The sequence below is a fragment of the Desmodus rotundus genome, chromosome 12, assembly GCF_022682495.2.
Source record: "Desmodus rotundus isolate HL8 chromosome 12, HLdesRot8A.1, whole genome shotgun sequence".
Lineage (NCBI taxonomy): Eukaryota > Metazoa > Chordata > Mammalia > Chiroptera > Phyllostomidae > Desmodus > Desmodus rotundus.
Genome location: NC_071398.1, coordinates 10,686,562 through 10,711,416, shown reverse-complemented (window position 1 = coordinate 10,711,416; position 24,855 = coordinate 10,686,562). Strand labels below are relative to the sequence as shown.

At 38.3% G+C, this 24,855-nt stretch overlaps 1 protein-coding gene across 1 annotated transcript in view; it reads left to right on the top strand.

Annotated features, from left to right (window-relative positions):
- The window catches only part of CDH8 (cadherin 8), a 334,727-nt gene that overhangs the window by 244,179 nt on the left and 65,693 nt on the right, over positions 1-24,855 (top strand). Inside the window, exon 9 of the mRNA XM_024551526.3 lies at positions 20,594-20,715. Within this exon, the coding sequence (XP_024407294.1) occupies positions 20,594-20,715 (122 nt within the window). The remainder of the gene's footprint in view (positions 1-20,593; positions 20,716-24,855) is intronic.

Genomic DNA, 24,855 nt, shown 5'->3' with positions numbered 1-24,855 from the left:
CTATGCTGTTTTTAGGCAGCTGCTGTCTAAACAATGTTTCACTCTTCTTGTTCTCTATGGTAATGCACTCTGCCCATGTGGACCTTTCAGTGTATCAAGATGGTTCAACACGTGGTCCGACAGTCTTTGATCTTAGAGGCAGGAGTATGTGTCTCCTGTATGCCGATGTTTTTTATCTCTCGTACTGCATGTTTTGTTTGTTTGTTTTACTTTTTGTTTTTGTTTTCTAATGGAGGGAAGGTGAAAGGTATTTCTGGCAAATGATCTGACCCAAGATGTGCTTCTGGAGGAAAACTCTCTCTGTTTGTTTGTATATGGCTTTGTAATTCCACATCTGTGCTTTCTGTATCAAGTTAAAATTTAGGGCACATATTCTACCACTGCAAGCTGTTTGGATGCTCTTTGGAATGAGTCCCATGTGAATTTCAAGCCTATGTTGCACCAGTATTTTTTAACTCCAGGGAAGTGAAATAGTTTCTCTATACATTTGTTTTGCCATCTGTATAATGGATACTAAGACTAGCTGAATAGTAATCACTTGCATGTATCATTAGTAGCTTCCTTTTTTCCTTCTCTTCTTTTGCCTTTGTTTTCCCTATTAGCCTGGAACTATATTCATTGTTATTCATATGATGAAATGATTTGTTTAATTGCTTTAATACATTAGGTAATTAATTCTTTTCAGTGTTGAGCAAATTCCAACAATTCTCTGAGAAGAAATTATAATGAAGGTTGATGTGCAAGACATTAAAAGTTATATAATCTTTTTATTCTCACATAGTTGTGAAAAATCACCTTCACAGGCAATATTTGAGATTACAAAATTCTGAATTGCTCTCGTGCATTTAATTAGAAATAAATATGGATATTGGGGTGAGAAACGACACAGGGAAACTCATTAGCAGAGGTGGGTTATTTTGGGTGGGGGAACTTCTCAGTAGAGAATTCTGGGAGCCACGTCATCACCAAAGCTTCAGGCTTTAGTGGAGAGAAATCATGAAGAGATATATAATAAATCGGAGTCAAATGATTACAGGAAAAACAGTAATTTGTGGGGCCGTGAATGCGTGACCTGTGATTTCAATGTGGGAACCAGATGAGGAGGAACATTATTATAGCAATCGCTAATTTAGTTTCCCTGAGTCGACTCCAGCTACAACTTAGCCCACCTAAATTTGGTAGTCAAGCAGAAGTGAGGATGAAAAGCAATGCTTGTTTTAATTGAGTGATTACAGCATATATTAAAACCTGCCCCATGTCTGCCGTCTGGTACTCCGGTTGTCCTTCTACAGCCTTGTTGTACGATGGCATACGTGTAGGTCAGGAACCCATTACCTAGGAAGACTGATTCGTTTTTCTCTTGAGCATCTGTGTTAGAAAGGACTTCCTTAAAATGAGCCAGAATGTGCCTCAGTGTATAAGCAAGTCTTATTCTCTCCCTTTGCCTGGTAAAATACAGAGTTTCTTGAAAAAAAAAATGTTTCTTAGACATGGTGTTAGTTCCTTGGAATAATGGCTAAGGAGAAAACGGTGTTTGTAGGATTTCGCACAAGGCAGGTGACAGGACCTCAGACGCTGAGTCAGTAAGGACGGAACCAGAAAGTCTGGAGCGAGATGCAACATGGGACAAAAACAGACTCTTGTATTAAATTCTTTCTAAATGCTGCAGTTTGATTTGTGTTTTCATGTATGACTTCTTTCAGTCCTCTGAATAACCCCAACAGATAGCTATTATTTTGACTTTAGGGGGTCCTACCTAGGGACTGCCGGGTACTGTTCTATGTGCTGAATACAACAGTGAACCAAAAAAGAGCTAAAATTCTTACCCAAGTGGAATTTATATTCTATTAGTGATAACCAGGCTTTGCCAAACCATAATACCTCCTCACCGGTTGAAATCTAAATTTCTACTTCTAGAGGGGATGCTAGGACAAGTCCTTTCTTTGTAGAATCGAAGCGTCACAGAGAACGTATAAAAATACAGCAAGCGTCAATGCTCTCATCCAAATCCTCACAAGATCCCCGGTGTAGACAAAGAAAGATTCTTAAATGAAGGAAGGATTTTCTCACTATATTTCTTATCATATTGGGCCTGCTCAAAACTCTGGAGTTTTTTGTTTTTTATTTTTTTCTTCCTAATAAACATTTCTGGGCTCAAACCCAGACCCATTGAATCAAACTTTACCACACATTCTGCTGTTCACAAGAATTCAAGAAACACTGCCTAAGCTTTCATTGTAGCTATTTCAAATGAAGCGAATTTACTGTTCTGCCCCCAGTCCCTGTTGTGGGTTCCAGCTTGAATAGCTGGGATTCCATAAACCCATTTGTTCCCTTCATGAAAGGGGATCAGAAAGAAAATGATATGTTTCCCTCACATAGACTATGCCCTCCTCAAAATATCAGTTCATAGGAGTATATGTAGCATGTGCTTGGCCTTTGACCTTTGGAAGTCTTTGCTCTGACCTTCCCTCCTTGCCAGCAGGCATCTGCCGAGAATAAAGACAGTTTTCTGGCAATCACCAAGAAAAAGGAAGTCGGTCTCATGTCATTTCCATATTGAGGAGGAATGCTCAGATTTTAAGTAGAAAAGGAGGGAAGTGATGGTTGAGATGAAGAAAAAATAGAGAAAGGGGTGAACACACCTGTAACTTGATTCTGCAGGGCTGTATATATATCATTTGTATGTGGGAGGGAGAAGAAGTTGGGGGTGAAATAACACTTACCTGCAAGGGCTCCATATAACCTTCCAACCTTTCTCTCTTTCACTTCACCTGGTTGTATTTTGTCCATCAGTTTCATCTCTACCTGAGAGTCCATCCACATGCCCAACCCTCTGGAGGTGTGACTGTAACTGAATGTGCTTTGTTTGGTGGGGTTTGCTGTTTGGTGTCTCTTGTCCTAGAACAGGGTCTGGCACCCAGGAAGGAGAAGGTCAATATTTGTTGATTAAATGGAAGTTGGGACAGTGCCTTTAAAAATTACAACGATCATATGTTAAATGTTTATAGGAGAGGATAGTCGTGTTACTTCATCCGTAGGGTTGTATAAATATGACAGCATGGCAGCTGAAAGTGTTTTCTTCCCTCTCACCCAAGGACAATTTTTCATTGCTTTTAGAGAGAGAGGAAGGGAGAGTGAGAAACATTGATGCGAGAGAGAAGCATCAGTTGGCTGTCCTTTGGATGCGCCAGAACCAGGGAAAGACCAGACTGGGGATGGTACACACCCGGACTGGGGATCGTCAGTGCCTGGACCAGGTATCAAACCTGCAACCTTTCAGATATTGGATGATGCTCCAACCAACTGAGCCACACCAGTCAGGGCTGAAAGTGTTTAATAAACAGCAATATTTTAAAGATAATAATGATAGTGATAACACTCTGCTGTGGCAGGCATGGATTATTAATGGAGTGAGGTTTGCGTTTGCAAGTAGGATTTCACTATCCATTTGATCGTACTGAGAAAGACACAGAAAGAATCCTCGGAGCTTGGCCCGTCATCATACAATTTTCTGTATTACTCAGTGGAGCACAGAACGAGTCAACTAAAGAGGTTCATTCTCCACTGATTGATTCTAGTACCTTGATGGACAAAATCTACATCAAGATGATTAATGTTTTAAGGGGAATATGCCAACAGATGGAGAAAAATCAGGTTACTTCTTACTTCGTTCAAAGAGGAACCCCAGTCGTGCCAAGCCATGTCAGCAAGGAGGCCGGCACAGCCAAGTGCATTATACGCACAAGCAGAACTGCAGAGGGCAACCACGGGACTCAGCCTTTTGCCTGCAGTGCAATTTTCTCATCTTTTTCTTTTTTAAATAATACGTTGAGGAAAAATCACTTCTTACTTTTGTTTTTGACCTGTTCTTTTTTTTCTAGACATTAAGGTATTTTTGGTAGCATATAGAGCTTTTTACCATCTCCATAGGTTCAGGGGGGAAAAAAAACCTCCAGCAGTTTTTTTTTTCTTTTTCATTATTATTTGCAATTGTTTTGCTAATGACATTGAGGGTTCCAGGATTGGCCTGTGTTCCCTCACTTGCTTGACATTTTGTGCCTTTATCAGCATCTCTGGTGTCTGTATTGCAAATTTGCCTGACAGATTTACTAAGTGCAGGAGGAGCTTATTAACCTTCCTTTAATCTGGCAGATATTTTAAAAGTGAGTTTTGTGCAACTAGCAACTAATTTTTACCTGTAACCAGAGAGAGAGAGAGACAGAAATTTAGATATCCTGACTTGCACGGTGCCATTATGAACAGGTGCTCTGGTTGCCTCTGCAAACACAGTTATTAAAAAAAGTTCACAGTGCTTCCTATTATTTATAGATTTGCATATTTTACCAAATGTATCTTCTATATCTTTTTCATTTTATTCAGAGTGCATAATATTCTGCATCTATTTACCTCTCTAATACACATTGATAGACAGATGGTTTTTGTTAGGGTGGTCAGTGACGTGGGCTGCGAAAGAATTCACAAAGAGAAGACATGGCAGAGAGTAAAGGTTATTTTTACTTTCCCAAGGGAGGGAAAGGGCTGGATGCGGAGATGTGTACTAGCCCCGAGGGGTTAGGGCTTCGGGCTTTTATCGGGTAGTGAAGTGGTTGGGGAGCAGGGTGTTTCATTGGGCTGCAGCTTGTTTCAATGTCATCTTTGGCTGCATGGAGCAGGGTCTGAGGGCTGGTCGTTGCGCTCTGGTATGGTTCCATAAATTCCCGGAGCCTCTGCGCCTTCAGGGCGCTTCCAGTAATTTTCTAGCCCCAAGAATCAAGGCTCATGAAAACATTAGGGTCAGTCATGCTTTATGGGGACCAGCCAGCTCTGGGAAGGAGCGCCTGAGAAAGGGGCCTTTGTCCTATTTGTTCTGTGGATACAAGTGCAGTTGGCGGAAGTAGTGATGTATAGATGACACTATGTATATCTATGTTTGCATTCTCATGTATTAAAGTCATGTAATAGTAACTTCTGAGAATTAATCAACATCATCCATTTTCTTATCATGTCCTTGACACCAAGGTGGCAGGTTGAGCTGCCATCCCGCCAAACCCCTCTGCTAATCATTTGTCTTGAATTATGTATTTGTTTTTTAACTCAATAGCTTGGTCGACTGTCCCAATAAATGCAGAATTTACTGGGGCCAAAGCACAGGCTGAGAAAAAGCAGTCTGGAGAGCTCTGTTTGGCTTTGTAGTCAGAGCGTTAACTGCAGATAACCCAATCTTAATTACCATACATGAATTCTTCTGGGCACTGACTCGTGGAGGATTAGGGTCATTTTATACTAGTAATATTTTGTCCATCATTCAACAAATACAGCGTGACTTACAGCTTAATTTTCTTGAGGAAATAATGAACATATTACACTCCAGTGTGATGGGGGAATAATTAAATATTATTCTTATGTCTGTGATTATGGGGAACCGTTCCAAGTGTGGGAAATGTGGCCGAGCTCCCACTCGGAAAAGCCAGTGGGGAGCAAGTTTCTCTGGGCAGGACCCACGCCCACGGATAGGTTCTCCTGTGGGGAATCAGGCCTGCATTGTACCTAGGCCGCTTTAAGACTTGCTTTTTGCTAAAACTCCCTCACCCTGAATTGAGGCAGCAAACGTTTACTGCACATCTTTAAAGTAACTTCCTAAAATCTGTGCTGAACCTCCAAGGACCAGTGTAACAGGTTCAACCACTTTTCCCTTTACATTTGCAAATATCCTTCCTCTTTTATGTAATTAGCAACACCCTCTCCTTTGTTTTCTGTGAAAGGTAACCACCTGAAGGAACCTGTGCACAGTAAATGAGGATCATCAATGCAATATTCCCAGAAAAGCAGTAAAAGCCTGTCAAGGCAGGGGTCAGCATGCTCTCCCCTTGAAAGAGTGGCCGCATAGTCCTTTTTCCTCCATGGGACTTGGTAGTCCATGCGTATTTGTCTATTGTAGCCACAACACGGATCCCGAGGGCTGGGATCCGAATCATATCATGGTAGCTTATATCCCACTAACTCTCCCACTGGGAGTAACTATAAAATTAGGGTGGTAGGAGGCGATATTTGAAGACCTCCAGTACTGAAGAACCGAAGATACCGGAGAAGGAAAACCAATTGAGGTGACTCCTCAGTGTAGCACTGTTCATTCCCTCCAGGGCTTTAACTCATTGAACTCACCAGGGCATAGAATCCAAGCAGAAATCAGTGACCCGGAGTGGATGATGCTCTCATGGGACTGTGCAGGCAAAGCCGTACTTCAGGGCCACCAAGATGTCCAGAAATTGAGAGGCCAAGTCTACAGCGAGGAGGTCATTGAAGAGGAGCTATCACAGCATTATGGTGGCTTTTGCCCATGATACACTTACCTATTCTTAAAATGTGCAGGAGAATGAGGATTTGAAACCTACCAGATGGCCTGTGCTAAGAGGCTAAAAAATGAAACAAATATTTTAGCAGTTGAACAGACAGGATGGGCTGTAGAAGTAAAGGGAAACCAGAAATTATTATAAATCGGCCCTTGCAAATTCTGAAATTTATTCCTGACAGCATCAAGGTGATTCATCTACGCACGTCTTCCTGCAAGGAGACAGTCAGGTCCTATGTGAAGGAAGGTAATAGCTTTCATTCTCATTTCCAGAATTAAGGTCCAGACACAGGGAGGGTGTAACGAACTGGCATAAACAATCAATGCATTGTAAAGTGGCTTGCATTGCATATAAAATGTTTGAACATTACTTAAGGCATATTCTAATAAGTCAAGGACTCATATACGCATATGCTATTTGAGGTTACCACTAAAATACTATTAATATGAGATTCTAATGTACAAAATAAAATAATTAAAATGTATTAATCCAGAAAGATAGAAAGGAGGAAAAATAAGAAATAACTGATGAAGAAATTTGAAAGATACAATAAAAGTTAAAACCCAGATATATAAACATTCACACTAAATGTAAGCCAACTACATCATACTTCAATGAACAGACATTAATTATCAGACTAGAAAAGAAGCGATTTTCAAACCTTTTTTGGGGGAGGGATTGCTAGTAATGTTCTACATTTCTTATTAAATTTATTGGGTACAAATTTCAAGTGTACAACTAAATTTAAAACATCATCTGCACACTGCATTGGGCACTCACCACCTCGAGCAAAGTCTCCTTATTCACTTTCCCCACCCCTTTGCCCACCTCCACCCACCACCAGCCCGCTTTCCCTCTGGCCTTCACCACACTGTTGCCTGTGTCTATGTGATTTTATACACACACACATCTTTTGGCTTAATCCCTTCATCTTTTTTCAAATCAAGTTTCTTATCAGAGATAAACCTTAACTATAAAAGCACATAAGGACTGAACGATTTGAAAAAGATCTGTGCAAATTTAAGCCAAAGGAAAGTAGTTCAGCTATAGATGGAGCAAAAATATTACCAAAAAGATAAAGAAAAATTTCATAATGTTAAATGATTAAATTCACCCGGAAGATATGAAAATCCTAATCCTGTATGTGCCTAAGACCATGCTTGCCAAGTACATAAAGTGAGCAATTGACAGAAGCAAAGGGCGAAATAGACAAATCAGCACTTGTAGAAAACGATTTTAACCTCTAAGTCTCTAGTACCCAAATAACTAGACGAACAAAAATGGTGAGCATAGAAGTGTTTGAATACCATCATTACGAAACTTATCCCATTGAAATGTCAAAAACACGGCACTCAGAAATTCAGGAAAAATCACTGTTGTCAAACGCTCTTGAAACAGTTCCCCAAAATGGTCAAAACGGGGCCATAGAGCAAGTCTCAGCATGTACAGAGTGAGCTTGGAATTAAACTAGAAATAAATAACAGAAAATGAAATTATCCCCCAGTATTGGAAATTAAGCCATAGACTGACTTCTGCATGATCCATGCAATACAGAATAAAATCATCAAGGGAACTAATGCAATTTAAAAACAGACATGGTACCATTTGTGGAATACAACTAACACAGTGCCTGGAGAGAAATTGGCCCTAAGTATCTATACAAGAGAAGAAAAAAATGCTAAAAATCAATAACCTAAGGAAGCATCCACTTAAAAAAGACTGGAATTAAACAGAAAATTTAAAAAGTAGCAGAGAGATGAAGATAAATGTAGGATTGAATATAATGAAATTGAAAACACATACAATAGTGAAATCTAGCAAAGCCAAAAAGCTATTTTATTTGCAAAGATAAAGTTGATAGCATCTTTCAAGAAAAAATAGAAAAAGTACAACTTACCAATATCAGCAATGATGAAGGAAACATCATTACAGGTTCTATAGATGTTAAAAATAATAATAATTGTATATCACTAACATATTGATGCCGATAAGGTTTAAAACACATGTGAAATAGGCTACGTTGAAAAAATGCAGTCTCTCCAAGCTGGCATAAGTAAGAAAAAGAAAAGTATGTCTATCACTTTCTGTATCAGATAAATTAAATCCATAATTGCTCATTCTTAACACAGAAATTGTCATGTCCCAATGAGTCTGACACAAGCTTCATCAGAGAAGTAAAAGAGGGAGCTTTTCCCCTCTTGTCTGGAAGCCAGCGCAATCTTAATGCCAAAACTGACAAGAACATTACAGACAAGGAGAATCAACAGCCTGCTTCATGCTATCCCAGGTAGCATATTAGCAAATCAAAACCACCAATACAAAAATATAATGTTGCACCCAGGGAATGTAAGGACAGATTATAACACTTGAAAATCTATTGGTATAAATTAAAATATTAAGAGGAAAAGCATAAGATCAAGCTTAACAGATGCACAAAATGTTATATACTCATTTCTTGTTCATAAAAAAGCTTTTTGCACACTAGAAATAGAGGAGAACTTAATCTGATAAAGGGAGGCTATAAAAAAACCCACAGCAAATATCAGACCTAATGATAAAATATTGAAAGCTTCTGACTGAGATTGGAAATGAGATAAGGGTGACTACTATTGCTACTTTTATTCAGTTATATTGAAGGTTTTTGCCAGTAAGATCAGATACAAGTAAGAAATAAAAGTAAAAATATTGGAAAGGGAGAAATAAAGTTGTCACTATTCAAAGAGAACATGATTGAGTACCTAAACATAAAAAAGACTATTGTTAAATTTATAAATAATAATTTGTATGATTGTTAGAATTATAGAAAAATCAGATTTTTATTTTCTAACAATGCTCAGAAAACAGAATAAAAATACTGCTTGTAATACTAAAGTGACTCCAATTAAGTAGTAACAACGTCTAATGAGCCCTGGCTGGTGTAGCTCAGTGGATTGAGCACCAGCCTGTGAACCAAAAGGTCACCAGTTCGATTCCAAGTCAGAACACATGCCTGGATTGGGCGCCAGGTCCCCAATTGGAGGTGTATGGCAAGCAACCAATTGATGTTTCTCTTCCCCTCTTTCTTCCTCCCTTTTCCTCTCTCTAAAAATAAATAAATAAAAATCTTTAAAAAAATCTAATGAATGATGCTCAAGTCCTCTAATGGAAAACTATAAAACATTACTGAAATTAACTAAGATCCAAATAAATAAATGAAGTATACATAAAGTTCACTATTTGAAGATTCATATGTAAAACACATCAATTCTGTTTCAATTTATCTGTAGCTTCTTTGCAGTATCAATCAGAATTCCAACAGTGTTGTATATGTGTGCACACACACACAATTTGGCAAATAATACTATAATATGCATAGAAATTAAAAGGAAAAATAATCAAGAAAATATGTACAAAGAAAAACAAAACTGTTGATGTTATCATACTTATAATTTCAATGTATTGAATTGGAGCATTTATTATATAGAGTTATTAAGAGAACATTTTTTGAGCATAAAGATAGGAAAATAGTACAATGGGACAGAAAATTCCTGAAACAAGCTTGTACAAAATACTCAACTGATTTATGAGAAAGATACCACAGATGGTCTTTCAATTGTGTTGATTGCAAATTGGATGTCTGTACTAAGTAAAACCGAAACTTAACCTCTCAGACTCTCCATATGAGTAATATTCAGGTAAATCAGAGTTGTAAATGTCAAACATAAAATAATACGACTGGTAAAAGGTAACAGAATCCTCAAATTCTGAATCAAGCCACAGAGCGGGAAAGGTATTGTGATACCCATATCTAGCAAACTCATATTCTTAATATTTTGTTAATTGATTAAATTAACAAAATAATATAATTGATTTCCTAATATCAATTAGGAAAATACAGACAACCCAAATTAAAAAATGGCAGAAAGTTGAACAGGTACTTCACTAAAGAAGACATCCAACTAGCTAGTAAACATAATAGGTCCTTTCCATTTACTCATCAGGATATTGCAGATTAGGATGTCTCTCAGCCCTGGCTGGTGCGGCTCAGTGGTTGAGTGCTGGTCTGTGAATCAAAGGGTCACCGGTTCAATTCCCAGTCTAGGGCACATGCCTCGGTTGCAGGCCAGGTCCTCAGTAAGGGGTGTGCGAGAGACAAGCACACATTGATGTTTCTCTCCCTCTTTTTCTCCCTTCCCCTCTCTAAAAAATAAATTAAATTAAAAAAGAGAGAGAGATTTATCTTAAATGCAACTACACATCTCTGCAGTGGCTACAAGTAAAAATGAATAATAAATCATTGGCTTTGCCAAGTGTTGCTGAAGATGTGAACTTCTATACGTTGCTGGTCAGAGTGTAAATCGGTACATCCATGTGGGAAAGACATTTGGAAGCATGCACTGAAGCTGAGCGCGTGCCTAGCCTATGTTCTTTGAAGTCTATTCCTAAGTATGTAACAGACCTAAATTCAGATATTTGTGCACCAAAAGAAATGCACTACAAATGCACTAAATATTTATAGTTGCACTTTTCAGAATCGCATGATACTGAAACAACCCACATATCTGCCAGTAAGAGGATAAATAAATTGTAGTATATTTATACAATACAGTTATTTTTCCGAACACTGGAAAAGAATGAACTACAGCTACATGCAAACATATGAGTGAATTTACAAATAGTATATGGAACTAAAGAAGCCACACACACTTTTTTGAGATACAAAAGTGTGTATGTTCTATAAATTCAATTTTCATAAGGTTCTTGCAGAAGGCAAACTAATATAGTACTGAGAAACAGAAGTTACCTTGAAGGACATAATGGCTGGGAAGGGGTACCTGGGAGGCTTTCAGGTACCGGTCATGCCAGGTATCTTGACTTGGGTGGTGGTCGCGTGGGGATGGTAATTTTATAAACATATACTAGAGTCAAACCTTAAGATCTGTGCAGCTCATTGTTTGCATGGCTCACCTCTACGGAAGCTGACCTCATGCAAACAATTTTAGGGAGTCACCCAAGAATGTTTAAAAGTGTGATGAGTATATTTCTAAATATAAATTCACTGATAGAAAATTCAGTGTTAATAGAATCATCAAACCTGTCTTTTGATATTGTTTATTAACTGCATTGCATTGTCTGGAAAGTAATCCATAATTAAATGATGGTATTTAAGATTATGTTTAATGAGTGCTAAACTGAAGAAAGCCTGTGGCGAATAAACAAGTTTTTTTTTTTCTTTAATGCTTGTTCTTTCACTTGTTGGTCAGACTACCTGGATTCCTATTCCAGCTTTGCCACTTCCTGGCTTCGAGTGGATATGCGGAGGCTGAGTAGAGTTCATAAAATTGGTATTTTTTAGGCTCATTGGATATTTAAAAAATGGTACTTCTTTACTGTCTATTAAGATATGTAACTCATCTAAATGGATTTCAGTTCTTACATACTCTGAAATCATATTCCCATCTGAGCAAATGAAATCTTCACAGTAACCCAATAAACTTCAAAGAGATAATAGGTAACAGGTCATGCAATACTCGCTGGGTAGTTTACAATATTAATTTCCTTCCCTATTAAAGTGCATGTGTGTTTGTGTGTGCATGTAGGTACCAGGGGCACCGCTGGCTACTGCAAGCTGATATTGAATGAGCATTTAAATTGAATATTAAATAAATCTATACATCAATTCCTCTTGAAAGTGTGAGTCTCCATAATTAAGATTCTATTGTATAAGGGGTTTAAGTTGAATGCATTACAAAAATCATCTCCAGAAATTTACTTCCTATAATCCTGAATCAATTCTGTTTGAAATAATTAAGGGAAAAAATGACTGAGGATTTAGTAATAGAAACGTAATGCAATTTGTTGGCAAAATGAGAGATTTTGCAAAGAAGACTTAGATTACCAATGGGTACCTAGGGAATAATAAACTTATTATAGGATTTTATTGCCTTACCTCTTACAGTATGGAGAAAGATGAGATCTATAAGGAAATGGTAAACATGAACTTAAGTCTGTGGAAGGAGGGCAGTCGATTTTTGAGTTACAAGTGCAGCAGAAGGGACGCACACACTTGTGAGGCACACCTTTAACAAAACAAACAGAATCCACGTGTGCCTCTACACACATACACACCCCGACAAAACGAAACATTGAAAGAACAGAGACAACAGAGAAAAACTTGTAGGCATCATTAAAGAATTAAAAATAGGCAATACTATATAACACATTAATAGAAAATACAGTATTTCCATTCTTGTTAGTACTAATTTTATTGATAGGCTGTCTTTATATGCATGCATGTAGTTATATGTTATCTTTATTTAGAATGCAACTTAAGAGTTTTACGTTTAATAAAAATATCGTATCTAAGAGGTTCATAAAGTCAGTTCAATGGCCCTGAAGCTTTTTCGCATTGGACTAAAACATTACACCCTAAGTGGGTGACCTTACTTTCCACGCCCACAACCCTTGTGAGCTGGAGTGAGGAGGATGAGGGTTCACTGTAGACACGTGGGAAAAAGCAGCAGAAGGCTCACCGAGCGGTTATGCCAGGCTCCACAACTTCCAGATTCACTTAAGATGAACGCAATAAATCAGAAGCCCCCTTTACTCCCCATTTAGAAAGCATTTGAAACTGCTGTGCCAGGTAACATGCTTTTCCGCCGTTGGTGCTGGGGAAACATGACAGAGGTCAGCCGAGGACTTAACCACAGCCACTGCCGAAGAGTCCTTTTGTCCAGCGAGTTTAAGGAATTGTCAAATATGCGTAAGTCCACAATTTTCTCAGGGAGGAAAAGCATCCTTCCCCTTCCTGGAGAGAGCTACTCCTTTGTTAAGAGAAAAGCTAAAGCACTTGAGCATCGCCCCTCTGACACCCAAGCCTCCCTCTGATTACAGTTCTATTTTGTTCTCAACCACTGTGTAACGATGACTGAGATTCTAAGGAGTAACACGGAGCAGCTCCACTTTATCATCTGGCTCCCTGGCATTTTCAGAATCCTGCAGTAATCAAAAATTATTAAAATTCTGGTGGTCGATGCTTCCCTCTGTGCCCACACTAAGGCACAAATTCCTTGGTATGTGTGTGAGGGGGCTGTAAGACTAGGTGTGAACTGGAGTATTCAGGAGAAATGCCACAAGAAGGAAAAGGTAAAGCATAATAAAATACTGTAAAGAGAAAAACCAGTCAAAATTATGCCTGGCAGCATCCCTCCCCTGCTGGTGTCTATTGGTTATTGTATTCTAACTTGTTTGCTAATTAATAACTTGTGAATTGGTAACCTGTCGCTAGTGATTTAGAAGTTATCAAGCCGTGTATGGGCAAAATGTATGTCAAAATGTTTGGTCTTTAGTCACTAGAGAGCCTAAACCCACTGCTGAAATTATTTTGCATGACCTTGCAAATCCCCATCAGTTTTCTTGTAAATTTCCTGAATTGCTATCTTTTCTATTACACATTCAACCCACATCTTCCCACTGGATACACTTCCACCGTATCTCCATCCCCTTATTCAATTATAAATTCTCTTATTGGGCATTCCCCTGTTGATTGTAACTTACTGTTTGTGGCCTTCACCCTTCTGCTTCTAGGAGGCTTGAGAATTATTTGTGGCGCCTCACCAGTATATCGAAATTTGTCAAATCATTTTCCTCCCTTACAGTCTGAAAAGGAGAGGCTGTTTATTTCAATCGATGCCTGTGAAAACAGCAGCTCATGGAAACTAGTTAGAAGCAAATTCCCCAGTAACTTAGACTTGGCACTGCTCCATTACCTATGATTATAAAAGGGCAAAATTAATGGGCAATTCATGAGGCCCTGTGACAGAGAGGTGACGGGAAGTCACTATGATTCAAATGGCAGAAGTCAAGGAGCTGTTTACACGAGGTGCCATTTCAGCCTTTTCTTTCATCATATGTAAAAACACTCTGACTTTTGTGGTCGACTGAAATGGGCTTTTCCTTCCAGATCATTGTGTCATATCTCCGGTGTTTAGGAAATTAATCTTTAATGAATGCTAATCAAGTTTCTAATTATAATATCTTTATATTTAATGTTTGTGTATCAGATGAAAGGCAAACATTTTGGGGCCAGTCACAAAGGACATGAATAATTTTCTTAGAAGCTTAATTAATGAGTTTTATTGCTCTATAATATCTTTAAAATTTGAACTGCTATCATTTCATTAATTTAGATAAAAGTGAATTTTCAGCAGTTAAATATGACATGTGTTGAAACTTATGATAAGTTGCAGTAATTTTAATCATGCATGTTCATTTCACAGAGATAGCAATGACACATTTTGGGGATATTTGAGGGATGTGGGGTAGTAGTTTCTTGTTTATTTTATTGTGCGTATTGTTGTTTCAACACTTTAAAAAAACACCCATAGTAGTATCTGGGACACTCATGTATTTAAGAAAACCAAATATAACAAACGATAACTTCTCCTGCCAATCTGCCTTGTTGCTAACTTTTAATATTGTAAATTTCAAGAAATAGTTCATTAGCTCACCCATGATCACATGGTATATATAGTTCCTACTCGTTAGCACATCACAGAAGACTCTTCCTGATTTGGCCTCAACTTCCTGTCCTGAGGTCACTGCCAGCCACTTCTCTAGACGCTCCCACCGCTGGAGCTACTGATTTTGGTAGTGGCAGGTCTCTGGCCTTCTGGGCCTTTTTACATGTGGCCAACTATAGCTACAAGATTTGTTGACCTTTCTTTACCTAGGACACACCTACTCATTATTTAAAAATCTTTCTTGTGACTATAGGAAAATGTCTCTTCTTTGTATAGTCCCTCACAACATTTTGTAAGGGAATAATATGTAGGGCAGATGAGGGTACAAACCAACCATTAAAATGTGGTATTTTCTTTAGCACTGTAGATTCATTCATCATAGGGTCTTAGTAACTGTTGGAATGCAGATGTCAGTATTTATGAAACAACTAAAGAGAAGAATGATGAGAGAATAAATGAATGAATGACAAAATCTCAGACAGGAATCAGGAGTTATTTAACCTCCTTGAGCTTTTATCTTATAATATTTCAACAAATGAATTTCAGGAAGAAGTGCGATTGAACTCATGGCACATACCTTTGTTTCCCAGGCCAAGAGGAGGTTTGTGATTGTGTCATTCTATTCAGCCACAAACATCTTAACTTTTGGGAAGAAGGAAGGTAGTAGGTTGAATGGGGGTCCTCAAAAAGGTATGTCCAGGTCCTAACCCCAGGTACCTGTATAAATAGGTTGGAAAAGGGTATTTGCAGATGAGATGAAATTAAAAATCTTAGGATAAGATCATTCTTCATTACCTGGGCAGGCCCTAAATCCAGTAACAAGTGCTTTTAAAAGAATCAATGATCTAGGAAGAAGAGATGGCCTTGCTAACGATCTAGGGAGAAACTGGAGTTATGCAGATCCAGCCAAGCAATGCCTTGGCTTCCCCTCGGGGTGTCTTTCTCATTCTCTATGGCCACTACCTGGCCTACTGATTTAGCCCATACCTCCAGGGAATCTACCAACTCCACCAATCTTCTCCCATTTGCCTTTCACAACCTCCATTGTTTTGAGATCATCCATAGCTTCAACTCCACATTCCTTTGCAAATGAAGTTAGCTCTTTTATTAGAAATTCAGAGCTCTCTGCTTTATGTTTCTCTCATCCATCCCCAGACAAAATCTGAGCCAAGGCTCTGGAGCGGATAAGTGACACTTCTGCTTTAGGGGCTGAGTGCGTTGTGGCAGGGCCAGGGAGTAGCCTCAGTCTTCTTGGTTCCTCTCTCAGCAAGAAACCTCCCCTTATGAGCCATGGCAAGGGTGACAGGCCCCCAGGATTCTCAGTGACACCTTGTCCAATGAGTAGGGACTGGGTGGGAAAAGGCAGCCCCCACCTGCAGTTGCCTAGAACTTAAGCTTCAGCAACCAGTGTCTGGGCAGCATAAGAAATGCTAACATCCTGTCTCTCCTGGGTAGATGGCCCTCAGCTAACTGCTGGGGAGAGAGGGGGCCCTGTTTCTTGGTTGCATTAGTCTGAAGTCTATTTCCCATCATGCTGAGCTGTGAGAGTGTATGGAGTGAGCAGGTCTTAGTTCAAATACTACAGACGCTTTTTGAATGTTTTGGGTGTTTGTTTTTCTGTATGCTCTTAGGATCTTTTCCATGGAATTGAATTTTTTTTAAGTAATTTTCACTGTTTTTGTCTGGGGGTCAATAGAGCACCTCATATCACAATTATTAAAAAAAAAAAAAAGGAATGAGTGTGTATGCATGGCCATGCTCGGTTGGTTGAAGCATTATCGTGTACACCAAAAGGCTACAGGTTTGATTCCCGGACAGGGCACATACCTGGGTTACAGGTTTGATCCCCAGTCAGGGCACATTACAGGAGGCAACTGATCAGTGTTTCTCTGTCACATCACTGTCTCTCTCGATCTCTCTCTCTCCCCCACTTCCTCTCTCTCTCTTTTTTTTTTAAATAAATTTTTAAAAAATGAATTATGTGGTAAAAAGCTTTTTGGTGGCTTGAGCTGAATCGTGAAGGCAACAAAGAATTTAACAGTCAGGAAGAGGAGGGATTGTACTATATCAGGTTAGGGGAAACTGCCCAGTATGGTCTGTGTAACCTGTAGGGCTACAGAAATTCTAACTGTCTCACCATACTCCATTAGCATATCACTTTTTAGTGTTAGGACAAACTGTTTAGGCTTTATTTCTTTTAATTATTTTTTATTAATGAGTTTAGAATGTAAACTACTAAATTAAGGGAAAACACCTAGAAATTTATTCAGTTAAACTACCTAGGGAGATATTAATTTAGTCAATTCGGAGAATAGTTGAGTAAATGTAAAAAATACATTAAATGTGTGGTATATATAATATATACAGTTCTTTACAGCTGTGAGAGGTGGATTTCAAATTTGGTTTTGAGGTTTTGATAGGCCAAATGGAAGAAGAAAAAAATATAAGCATTTGCAAAAAGCTGATTGTCCATTGTATTTAAGCAGATTATTTACTTGTAGAGTTGAGATAGATTAAATATCAGAATCGGAAGAACATTCTCTGTCATTCATGGTCTTCTGAAAGTATTAAGTGGCAACTCCCAATCGCACAGTCCATCCAACAATGATGAAAGCAACTAAAACAGGTGGCATTATTCTAGGGATCTGGACCCCCAAACAGTGAAATACGGCCTTGTCCTAGATACTATGGTACGTACAAGAAAGTGTGTATCACTTCAATGTTGAAAGTTATCTTAATAAAAAACCTCACGGAACTTCTTTACCTTCTATGCTTGAATTTTACTCTTGACTGGCAATCAAGATCTAAGAGAAAATTGCAATTAATTGCAAGTATGAGATTAAGAAAAGAGAAGAGAGAAAATTAAGAACATGGCCCTTGGCATAATTATTCTTTTGCCAAAATGGTGAAAATAAAACCTGTCCATGTCACTTTGTCTGTGGGGTGTTTGCACGTGGGAGTGTGTGTTCATGGTCACGTTTGGTGAGAGAGAGAGAAGGCAGACAAAGAATATCATATCTGGTAGACTTGGCCCAATCAACTGTTGTCCGTGAATCTGATTCAGTAAGATTAGCATTTTCTTCATTTCTCAAGGAGCAAAATCTTGGTTAAGGAGTACAATAGCTTTTCTTTGTAGTTACAGTTTTCTAAGACTGTGTACCTATTATTCACTATCTATTATGTATCTGGAGCTTATGAAGTCTATACTGATCATGAGCTATTTATTAATTGAATGGTTAGAGAGTTGAAGACAAAATATACAGTAACAGAAGGCTTTTGTCATTATGTACAGACACAAGAATTGGTCTAAGATGGGGAATGGAAAGAATGACTATTTTACAAATAAATAAATAATAGCTCTTAAGAGTTGAATACAGATTATTACAAAATAAAATTCATTAAGTACTCTACTTGGGTGAAATAGTGCCATGAGCAAAAATATGTACGTTAAATTGGGCAGTTTCTCAAAGAAGCTTGCAGGTTATTAGGGCAAGTCTGAAAATATAGATGGTGGTAAAATCCTTTACATTTATCCAGCTTGGTAGTTGATACTTGAATACAAACTTCAAATAGAGATCAAACTTGAGTTGAATATTTATAACAAGCATATAAGCATTCTTGAGGAAATGGCTGTGATTAGTCACCTTGCAAACAAACAAACAAATCAAATACATTTTGGGTTGGACTTTATCAATAGTATACTGTGAAAAATGGTCATGTTTGGAAGGGCAAAACTACATCTTGGAGTTAATTTTTAACTGAGTCATCTCGGTAAAGTCATGTGATCCTCTGGGTATCAGTCTCCAACTAAACTATGGGATTCACATTACCTGCTTCATAGCTCTTTAGTGAGGAATGAATGAGATATGATTTCATGAAATATCCGGCACTGTATGTAGTGAACTCTCATTATTCATGGCCCTGATGATGTTCATGATTACTAGAGGCAAAGGCTAACATGCCCTTGACTATGTGCCCAAAACTATTGGAGCGCTTGTAATTTTTTCTCATATAATATTAATCATGATTCTGTAAATAACACATTAAGTTCTCGAGGTTCAATTTCCTCAGGAATAAAATGAAGTCAAGTAGATTGTTCAGAGTCTTGTAGGTAGTAGGAGACAAGGATGGAGCTCCACACAGTGTTCACTGCAAACTGTATTTATTCCCTTCACTCTCCAGTAGCTGCTCTTGAGCGTGTGGTCAGGTTAAAAGAGAGAGACATCTCTAAGCATATCATTATACCTTATTTCAAACACAGTATATACCTTCTTTATCTGCTTTATTCAAGTAGATAAAGCATAAAATATAAGTTCCTTACCTTAGGGTGATGTGCTATACTTTAAAAAAAAAACTTCTCCTCCCTCAAAAGTTGGGAGGCTCTTGCTTCCTCTTTGAATGAAGAATGAATTGATTTTTTAGACACAAGAGAGTCAAAGAGAAAGGATGTACCAGTTGACACATTTCAGGCCATTGGCTTGATTTGGGGGAAGCGAGGTTATGTTCCATTTCGGAGGTGGTTAGAATTCCACAGGATAATATTCATCCATCCTTAGTTAATCAAATTAGAATATTGGAGAGTAGCCATGGTAGCTAACCAAATTTAAAACCTGAGGCATTGCCAGTGGGGTTAACCGCATACAAATTTGTAACATGGCTCTGATCATTTGGTGTGTGTTTTAGAAATACTTCCATATTTAACAACAAAAACATGAGTATTTGAAGGTTTTAGAGATCTAAATTGGATCAATTCTCCAAAAGAAGGTTTGATATATCGAATGCAAGTCTGTTTTCTTCACATTCAAAAGTCATACACTTTCCCCTTCTTGGCTTGCTTATAAATATTCAATGCCACAGAAACAAATAAATAATTGGCCATCGCTAGTTCATTCTGTATAATTTACAAGAGATCAAAAGATTATGCACTCAGAGTCAGACTACTGTATTTATTACAAATGGAAAATCATTACATGACCCAAGTCAGCAATATATTAACGGGCCCGATTTCTCCGTGCATGTGCGTATATAACTTTAAATTTAAGGGCTCGAGGATGAAGGAATATATATTAAATTCTCTGCTATTGGAATGGACCTGGCAAATTAGAAGATTATTATCTGTTTACACTGATGAAAATGTTTATGAAAACTACAATATTAAAATGACTTCATCTTATCCAAAAAAATCCCAAAGTCAATTTTTAATAAAAAATAAAATTTGCAAAAGATATAATCCTCCATCTTTAAGATTATTTCTCTTACCGTTGTTAAGGACGTCCTCTTTGCGATTGATTTGGCTCTGCCCTTAATGCTGGGTTTTTGATGTTCATCTTTAATAGCTAGGCAGTCAAACAGGTGGTAGCACAAAATGGATTATATTCTACCCAAGATAAACAAAGAGATAAATCTTACTTGCCTACAGCATTTTTTCTTTTGTGTAACAGACTTTATCAATAAAAGGAAGCTTTCTTCATCAGGGAAAGCTTCTAATTATTCAGAGATGGTCTTTATCAGGCGAAGTTCCAGCAAATGGTGTTTGAAATAATAATATATACTTTTTTTTTTAAGCAGTGAAGCACTTGACCTTTTTTCTCATTGAGTGGTCAGATTTTATAACCACCAGGTTGAAAGCGCCCTAATTAAGGGAAGTTGAAACAGACACACCTGCTTTCAAAAAGAAAGTTGAGTTGCACGTTTAAATGAAATACCCTCAATGCTGACGCTATTTTTTCCTTCCCATAGGGAACCACAGTCAGATATCACGAGTGCCTGTTGCTATTAAAGTGCTGGATGTCAATGACAACGCCCCTGAATTCGCATCCGAATATGAGGCATTTTTATGTGAAAATGGAAAACCCGGCCAAGTAAATATCTCCATGTTGTTAATGCTGCTATGTTTGTATACAACTGTCTCATATTTGATTGACCTGCCTGGTAGTGTGCGTTTGCATTATTTACCTTCTGCAAAGTCACAGGCGAGAGGCATCCACATGGAAACAGAGAGGGAGTATTTTTCTGAGACGTTGATTCTCTCTGCTTATGACCAAATTGGCTCTGGAAGTGGAACAGCCTGCTGTGCTGTGAACCCAGAGCCAAAGAACCATCTTAAAATATCTCAGGATATGGATGAGAGCAGGGGAGGTATTAGGGTGATGGGGCCAGAAATGTAACCTTCAAATGACAGGAAGCAAAGGGAAAGCTTGTGGGGGAGGGCACAGGCTTGTTCCTCATGGAGCATAGGAGTGACTCCTGAAAGTGGAACCTAGGACAACCAGTTTGGGGAAGTTGTACGAAGTGAATTTTGAAATCTCTAAAAACATAGATAATGTAGTTAAATGTAAGATAAACAATATGTTTTAGACACACAACTGTAGTCTCTGATAACTGTGTATTGATAGGATTTTTTTTTGTTTACTTGTCTCATATAGCATAAATAGGAGGGAAAAGAAAGAGGGAGGGGAGAGGGAGGTAGAGGGAGAGAGGAAGGAAGGAAGGAAAGAAGGAAGGAAGGAAGGAAGGAAGGAAGGAAGGAAGGAAGGAAGGAAGGAAGGAAGGAAGGAAGGAAGAAGGGGTGGGGAGGAAGGGACATTGTGAGGGAGGGCTGGAGGAAGAGAGTTATGAGCGAGAACACAACGACAAAACCTGCCATACTCTGAATGTCAAAATGGAAATAGTCTGTGTAAAGTTGGAAAAAACACGAATGTAATAGACTTATTTGCACAAGGTACCAAAATACTGTATGTTTAAGAAATTTATCGTTTTTCAACTTTCTAATTTATTTCTGGATGGTGACATTTTAATTTAAATAAACAGCAGCTGACAGCATGACACTGGAGTTGTTGATCCAACTATTCTTGTGCCTCACGTGGGTGTTAGGAATTAAACGTACTATTTGCCGAGCAGTTTACCTGACAAGAGCCAGACTCGTTCCACCAAAAGAAAGGAACAGCACGGTAGCTTTATACGTTTACTTATTATAAAAGACCAGTGTGGTACTGTCCTAAGAAACAGTGAACATTTCCCCCTAGGTTTCTCTCATATATCTGAAACATTAGCATCGTTTCTACCTACCAAAATAGAACACACACACACACACACACACAGAGCAAAGCTACAATTGTAACAATAACACTGATTAATTTCAAACATCTAGACATCATAAATGTTAGTATCAAAACAGTAACCTTTCACAATGATAGAATTTTTTATAATATAATTTTTTATAACATTCTAACATTAGTTCAAATGTTTCTTAATTTCCTCACGTGAAATATCCATCTGGCATATGTTTTGAGCATTTTCATGTGACCCTTCAAGGATGGAGTGTGTTTATATATACAGGGTAGGGCAAAAGTAGGGTTACAGTTGTTTGTCTGAAAAATACTACAATATTAATAAGTAAGAATAAAAGAATAAAATGTGTTTCGTGTACACACAACTTTATCCTACTTTCGCCCTACTCTGTATAAGTATTCTGTGTGTATGTGTGTTTATATGGCAGTAAATACATTTAGCTAAGGTGGTAGATTGAGTTGGCAGAGAGTTTGATCAAAATATTCAAAATATATGCAGGTCAGTTTCAAGGGTATGTTTGTGTATTCTGGATTCTTGCTGGGGTAATGTAGCCAATCACAGATTTATAAGCCAGCCGCTTTCAATCATACAGAACCGTCAAGTGCATTAGAATTTAAATAAAACGTCATTGTTCATGCAGGACTCATCACACAAGTTTAGAGAGTCAGTGGCATTGATGTTTCAGAAATTCAACATTGGCTTCAGTTGTGATATTGACATGCATGCGTTTGGAACTCTGGGAACCTGGAGTTCTACCCGGTGGAGTTTCACCGTTTCCAAGGTTTTAATGATTCCTCAGCAGTTCTGACCCTCAGAAAAAAATCGCGTGGTTTCATCACCTTTCCTATGCAAGATCAAAATAAAAAAGAAAAGTTGATTCTTTGGTTTATGATTTTTGCAAATCACAATGACTCCTGGGAAGAAATGTGTGTGGCGTGTGTGTGTCATTGCACTAGCCTTTCTCAAATGAGTGTGTGCAGGCAGGTTTGTTAGGAGTTTATTTTACATGAAGAGCTCATTTAAGACTATACTTTCAGGGGTCACTTCTGTAGTCCGTTACATGAAAAGATCAGATCTTTGGCGGGTCAGCATCATTTTGGACACGTGACTGACTGGTGTACACACCTGCAGTCATTCATCTCCTGGATTGCCTGATCTCCCTGATCTCATCTCCTGGATTCCCCGATTTCAGATATGAGCTCTAGTCAGACCTCTGCCTGGAGCTCATATTTGATTCATTACCTCACTCCCAACGTCGCTTTCAATGGCTTGAGTATCTCATTTTTATATTTAATGTTTTCCAAACATTCATCTTTGTTACCTACACTAGTGTTTACTTATGTACGTTCCACAGAGAGGACATGTTCAATCATCTCTCCTAACACTGCGCAGACCACTGACTCATTTTGAAATCAGAATGTTCATTCTCAAAGGATCACACACTCATGAAAAACAAATGTCAAAAACAGAATCAGCACCAGATTCATAGGCTCTCAATATTTTTCAACAATCATGTCTGCTTTACAACAGCCTCAGAGGAAGGAGCGAGGGGCCTTTGAAATCTGGTTTGCCTGGAAAGTATGGATTTAAGCTAAATTCCAAGGGGATTAGCTTTCTGGGAGACAGTGTAGCTGGAGATCCTTAGTAATAATCAAGACGAGCCATTCAGAGGACCCCGTCTCAAAACTTCCAGACTGAGATTGCCTCCAGGAGGTCTTTAAAATATCTCACAAAACCAAAACCAGTGTCAACATGAACATAGAGAATTCTATTATGTTTGACTCTTTTCCACTGGCTTGAACTTATCTAAACAAAGAATCAAAAAAGAAAGGAAGGGAAGAAAGAAAGAGAAAGAAAAGGAAGGAGTTTCCTCTTCTCTGGGTATAAATTTCCAGTTCATGTTGTATCTGTGCTAAACTCGGCAAAGGTTCACTTTAAAAGTAGAATTGCAAATCATGTCAGCCCCTACCGCCTCCTCACGGTTCTCAAATGAAAGATGACTTTTTCTTGAATTTGTTCCCTTAAGAGAGTAACAGCCACCCATGACACAGAGAAGTCGTTCACATTCCATATGATACAAAATCAACATGCATCCCTTCTGATTAGAATCCTTTTAAATATTCCCTCCATTACTTAACTAAATGTCAGTATGGTATTTTCAGGCTGCCAGTTACTTTTATATTTAAAATGTTTCAATAGTTATAGATAATTTATCTTAAGTCAAAAAAAGATGGCATCTATCTTTAGTCTCGAATTCCATGATGGTATGTTGGAGTGACTACAAATTACCTGGCCCTCAGTTAAGAGGAAGAATGAAAAGATGGTCTCCACTTCCTTGAAATCTCTAATGACCAAGGCAGAAATGAGAGTATGGACTCAGGACTTCAAAATCAGAAAGCAAAATATATGACTGATAGTCCATGTGTCTAATAGGATGGTAGGTTGTGATTAGTAAGTATTAACTGAACACTAACTATATGCCAGACCTTGGCCTGGTACTAGGGATTTAGTGGAAACAATGCCCTATACATCAGCCTTTTTCCCTCCTAGACTTTTCCCTCTGTCAAACACATCATAAAATTAGAAATGATAGGATTGGAAGAAAATACCTCAGATTTTCTAGGCAGAAAAGAAGACCGAAGAGATAAAGGAAATGGAGCTACCTTAATGAAAAGACCTCTTAATATAGGACACATTCCACCAGAGACGGGGAACATCTGTCAAGTGCTGAAAAGGAGTCAGCGGGGAATAACCCTAATTCTGTCTGAAGAGAATGGTAATCTGGTTGGACAGGTGGAGAAACAGGTAACAGATGTGGAGAAGCCATTAACCCCCTTCATTATGCCTGATAACACCACCCTCAAAACCAAATGTGAAGCAGAAAGAGAGAACTTCCATGACCAGTGTTGGCCAGAGGGCCTTCTGTGGTT